This window comes from Penaeus vannamei, chromosome 15 (assembly GCF_042767895.1).
Source record: "Penaeus vannamei isolate JL-2024 chromosome 15, ASM4276789v1, whole genome shotgun sequence".
Lineage (NCBI taxonomy): Eukaryota > Metazoa > Arthropoda > Malacostraca > Decapoda > Penaeidae > Penaeus > Penaeus vannamei.
Window position 1 is genome coordinate 14686794 of NC_091563.1, and position 2500 is coordinate 14689293.

The window sequence follows — 2500 nt, forward strand, 5'->3', positions numbered from 1 at the left end:
GGACAGGGTGAAGGCTTCCTCGAGGTCGGAGAAGGCCAGGCGCTCGTCCACCCACGACTGGCGGAAGTAGCAGTCCATCGAGTAAGTCTGTTGGGGAATAGAAAAAAAAAAACATTTTTTTTAAGGTAATGTGGAGAAGGAGGGGGCCAGGGGGAGGGGGGGGGGAGGGGGGAAGGGGAGTTAAGTGGGGTGGTCTGTGAGAATATGTTTTTTTTTTTTTTTAAATATATATTTTTAGTGTGTCTTTATAGGGGTAGAAAAAAGGGTTTTAGATTTAGATGTATATACGCTCGTAGACACATGCAACTGTTTCTCTCTCTCTCTCTCTCTCTCTCTCTCTCTCTCTCTCTCTCTCTCTCTCTCTCTCTCTCTCTCTCTCTCTCTCTCTCTCTCTCTCTCTCTCTCTCTCTCTCTCTCTCTCTCTCTCTCTCTCTCTCTCTCTCTCTCTCTCTCTCTCTCTCTCTCTCTCTCGAAATATCGGTAAGCCGAAAAAATATTGATGTGAATGAATAATAATGATAATGATAATAAGGATAATGATGATCATAATGGTGATATTAATAATATTAATGATTATGATGATAATAATAATGGCAGTAATGATGATGATGATGATGATTATGATGATGATAATGATAATAACAGTAATGATACTAATGATAATAATAATAAAAAGTAATAATTATGATAATAATCGTAATAATAGTAATAATGATAATATTAATAGTGGTGATAATAATGATAATAATAGTAATAATAAACAATCACAATTACAATAATAGCAGCAATAGTAATAATGATAACAAAAATATCAATAACATCAATAATGAGAACACTAATAATAACAACAATACCAAAAGACGATAATGATAATGGTAATAATAATCAAGATAATGACGATCACAGTAATTATGATAATGATGACGATAACTGTAATTCCACATCAACATAAGAACCACGTTGAAAAGGTCATCCAATGAGGTCATCCAATTTCATAAGTGAAGACAAGTTCTTTTTCGGATCTTTGAAGCATCGTATAGGAAAAAATAACGAAAGAAATGTAAGAGTTATTTGCCCGTCTTTCTCTAAGAAAACCAATAATCGCAGCGGGACGAGGAGGTATCTTCTTTCTCTTTTATTCTCTGTCTTTCTTTCTCTTTCTTTTTATTTATTTTATTTTTTTTTTTACTTATTTATTTTGTGTGTGTGTGTGTGTCTCTTTTTTATGTCTTTCTTTTTCTGTGTTTTCTGTCTTGGTTTCTGTCTCGGTCTCCCCCCCCCCCCCCCCCCCCCCTCTCTCTCTCTCTCTCTCTCTCTCTCTCTCTCTCTCTCTCTCTCTCTCTCTCTCTCTCTCTCTCTCTCTCTCTCTCTCCTTCTCTCTCTCCCTCTTTCTCTCGCCCCCCCCCCCTCTTTCTCTCTTTGCGGGCATGTATGTACAAATGTGTGTCTGTACACCCTCTTTCTCTGTCTCTCAGTCTCCTCCAACTTTCTTTCTGTCTTTCTCCATTCTATTTTTTTTCAATTCTTACATGTTTACCCAATCTTTGCTTCAGTTATATGTTCCTTCTACTGCGCGGCCAACATATATCGATTGCTGGGTCTCTTGGTTAGCATTCCGATCCTGTCTCTGTCTTACTGTCTTTCTCTTCCTCTTTTGTTTTCTCTTTTGATTAAGTTATTCTATTTTCTTAATTTTTGTATTTTTATCATTATCTTTTTTTTGCTCGTTCCGTTTATGTCTCATGGTTTTCTTCTCTTTATCTGCTTGTTTCTCTCTCTCTCTTTTTCTTCTAATTCTCCCTCCGTCTCCTTCCTCTCTATCAACACTCCCTACCTCTCCTTATCTTCCATACTTCTAATTCTCCCTCCCTCTCTCAACACTCTCATTTCCTCTCTTCCTCCTCTAACCCTACCTACCTCTCTCTCCTTGTTCTCCTTCCCTTTCCTTCTTTCTTCTATCGTCCTTCTTATCTCATCCCTCCCCATTCTCCCCTTCCCCTCTCCCTACCACTCTCCCTCGTCCTTCCCCACCTACTTTCGTTCCTTCTACCCCTTCCTTTCACTCTCTCCTAGTTCTTGTTACCTTATCCTTTCCCTCCTATCCTCCTTTTCTATCCTACCCCTATCTCTCTGTTCTTCTTACCTCATCTCTTACCCTAATCCTTCCCCAAAGGCCTCTCCCGTCTCCCTTCCATAACACCCTTCCTTCCCCATCCCTCCCTACAGTTTTTACCTCCCACCTTCCCTCCCTCTTACCTACTCTCATTCTCCCTCAAAACTACCCTTCCCCATCCCTCCCTCTCTCCTAATCTCCCATCCTCCCGAACCCACTCCCTCTGCCTCAAATCCACCGTTCCCCATCCCTCCCTCTCTCCTACTCTTCCATCCTCCCCAACTCACTCCCTCTCCCTCAAACCCAGCCTTCCCCATCCCTCCATTTCTCCCTCCCTCTCTCCTACTCTCCCATCCCCCACCCTCTCCCCCATCCCTCCCTTTCTCT

At 41.1% G+C, this 2500-nt stretch overlaps 1 protein-coding gene across 1 annotated transcript in view; it reads right to left on the reverse strand.

Annotated features, from left to right (window-relative positions):
- LOC113811080 (gamma-aminobutyric acid receptor alpha-like) overlaps positions 1-2500 on the reverse strand; it is a 62807-nt gene that overhangs the window by 20671 nt on the left and 39636 nt on the right. Inside the window, exon 6 of the mRNA XM_070130137.1 lies at positions 1-87. This exon is cut by the window's left edge and continues 134 nt beyond it. Within this exon, the coding sequence (XP_069986238.1) occupies positions 1-87 (87 nt within the window). The remainder of the gene's footprint in view (positions 88-2500) is intronic.